General features: G+C 46.2%; 1 protein-coding gene across 1 annotated transcript in view; it reads right to left on the bottom strand.

Moving 5' to 3' along the window:
- Positions 1-2,302, bottom strand: part of Armc9 (armadillo repeat containing 9) — a 112,346-nt gene that overhangs the window by 90,957 nt on the left and 19,087 nt on the right. Inside the window, exon 9 of the mRNA XM_013012145.1 lies at positions 959-1,057. Within this exon, the coding sequence (XP_012867599.1) occupies positions 959-1,057 (99 nt within the window). The remainder of the gene's footprint in view (positions 1-958; positions 1,058-2,302) is intronic.

Genomic DNA, 2,302 nt, shown 5'->3' with positions numbered 1-2,302 from the left:
CTCAGCTCTTCAGCTCAAGGCCAGCACTCTACCACTTGAGCCACAGCGCCACTTCTGGCTTTTTTTTTTTTTTGCTTATGTGGAGCTGAGGAATCGAACCCAGGGCCTCTGACATGCAAGGCAAGCGCTCTACCACTGAACCACCTTCCCAGCCCAACATATGTAATTTTTGTACCCATTAGAAAGTAATCTTTGGGCTGGGTGCTGGTGGCTCACACCTATAACCCTAGCTACTCAGGAGACTGAGATCTGATGATTGCAGTTCAAAGCCAGCCTGGGCAGTTAAGTCCTTGAGACTCTTATCTCCAATTAACTACTAGAAAAACCAGAAGTGGCACTGTGGCTCAAGTGGTAGAGTGCTTGCCTTGAGCTGAAGAGCTGAGGGACAGCGCCCAGGCCCAGAGTTCAAGCTCCATGAGTGACAAAAAAAACCCAAAGTAACCTTTGGGGGTTGGTAAGGTGGCTCACATGCCTGAAGCTCTGGGTTTGATTCTTCAGCACCACATTAAGCAGAAAAAGCTGGAAGTGGTGCTGTGGCATTAGTAGTAGAACGCTAGCCTTGAGCTGAAGAGCTGAGGGACAGTGCCCAGGCTCAGAGTTCAGGCCCTACAACTGTGGGGGGGAGTAACCTTTGGGCTGGGAATGTGGATTAATGATAAAGTGCTTACCTAGCATGCATGAAGCCCTAGGTTTAATTCCTCAGTACCACATAAACAGAAACACATAAAAAGATGTGGTGCTGTGGCTCAAGTGTTAGAGTGCTAGTCTTGAGCAAAAAGAAGCTCAGGGACAGTGCCCTCCTCACACAGCCTTCTCTCCTTTGATTTTCTACACCTGCATACCCAGCTGAAAAACAGCCTCTAATGTGATTTTCTCTTGCAATTTCACTTTCCTTAGTTCCATGCACTTTAAACTTGGGGGAACAGACCGGAGTCCCCCGGTTCAAGCAGAGCCTTACCGTCCCAGGCCTGGTGAAGTCCACGCTGTGAGCCAGGCTCTGCCGCATCTGGTTGCTGAAGAGGCGGACACAGACACTCTGCAGGTACTCGGGGGTGATCTGCAGGGGGACGGAGGACACCGTGAAGCATATGCACCTGCTCCCGAGCCAGCTCCGAGGCCTGCTGGCGGCTCCTCCCTGCTGCACAGGGTGGTCAGGAGATGACTGAGCTGGACATCATTTGGCTTTGGCCTCAGAGCTCGTGGGAATTACTACACTGACCTGACAGATGAAAACTCTTCCTAGGACAGGTGTGATTACAGGCCATCACTCCTCAGACAACACACCCTATTTTATGTCAGGACATAAACTTTTTTTTTTAGTTATGTATGAGAGAGGAGGAAATGTACTCATTACCATAACTCATGCAACTGTAACCCCTCTGTACAGTATCTTTACAATAAAAAATTTATATAAAAAAGGAATAGAGGGTGATATAACAAAAACATGTGTGTGTGTGTATAGTCACTAGTGGTTCCTCTCCCCCATCCCTTTTTAATGGTCATAGGCTTGAACCCAGGACCTGGGTGCTGTCCCTGAGCCCCTTTTGCTCAGACTAGTGCTCTACCACTTTGAGCCACAGCACCACTTCCAGTTTTCTGGTAGTTAATTGGAGATAAGAGTCTCACCGACTTTCCTGCCTAGGCTGGCTTTGAACTGCAATCCTCAGATCTCAGCCTCCTGAGTAACTAAGATTACAGGCATGAGCCACTGGTGCCTGGCTTTCTTTCCCCTTTTCTGTTTAACAAAGTATGTGTTGTTAGTGTCAGAGCCTATGATTGTTTTCAGTGTTTTAGAATGTATGGTTTTTCTTACATACTTAATGTGTCTACTAGATATGAATATATCCATAATTTATGTTTGCATGTCTTAAAATCTAGTAAATGAAACTATACCATGTATATTATTTTTATATCTAAATAACACAACATGTTTCTAAATTCTGACCTTGGCTCAACATTTTCACAAAATGAGAAGGGACACAGAAATAAAGCCAGTCATTAACCAAAAAAAAAACCCCTTTTTTAAATGTTTTTTTACCGTAAAGATACTGTACAGAGGGGTTATAGTTACAAGGGTAAGATAATGAGTACATTTCCTATCAAGCATTGTTACTTCTTCCTTTGTTTTTCCCCTACCATCCCTTCCCTCCCACTGCCCCAACTCACCCCCGCCCCCCGCCGAAGTTTTCTTTTTTTTTTTGTCGGCCGTGGGGCTTGAACTCTGGGCCTGGGCGCTGTCCCTCAGCTCTTCAGCTCAAGGCGAGTGCTCTACCACTTGAGCCACAGTGCCACTTCTGGTTTT

This window comes from Dipodomys ordii, unplaced genomic scaffold (assembly GCF_000151885.1).
Source record: "Dipodomys ordii isolate 6190 unplaced genomic scaffold, Dord_2.0 Scaffold1, whole genome shotgun sequence".
Classification (NCBI taxonomy): domain Eukaryota; kingdom Metazoa; phylum Chordata; class Mammalia; order Rodentia; family Heteromyidae; genus Dipodomys; species Dipodomys ordii.
The sequence above is the reverse complement of the archived record's forward strand: the minus strand, read 5'-3'. Positions and strand labels throughout refer to the sequence as shown.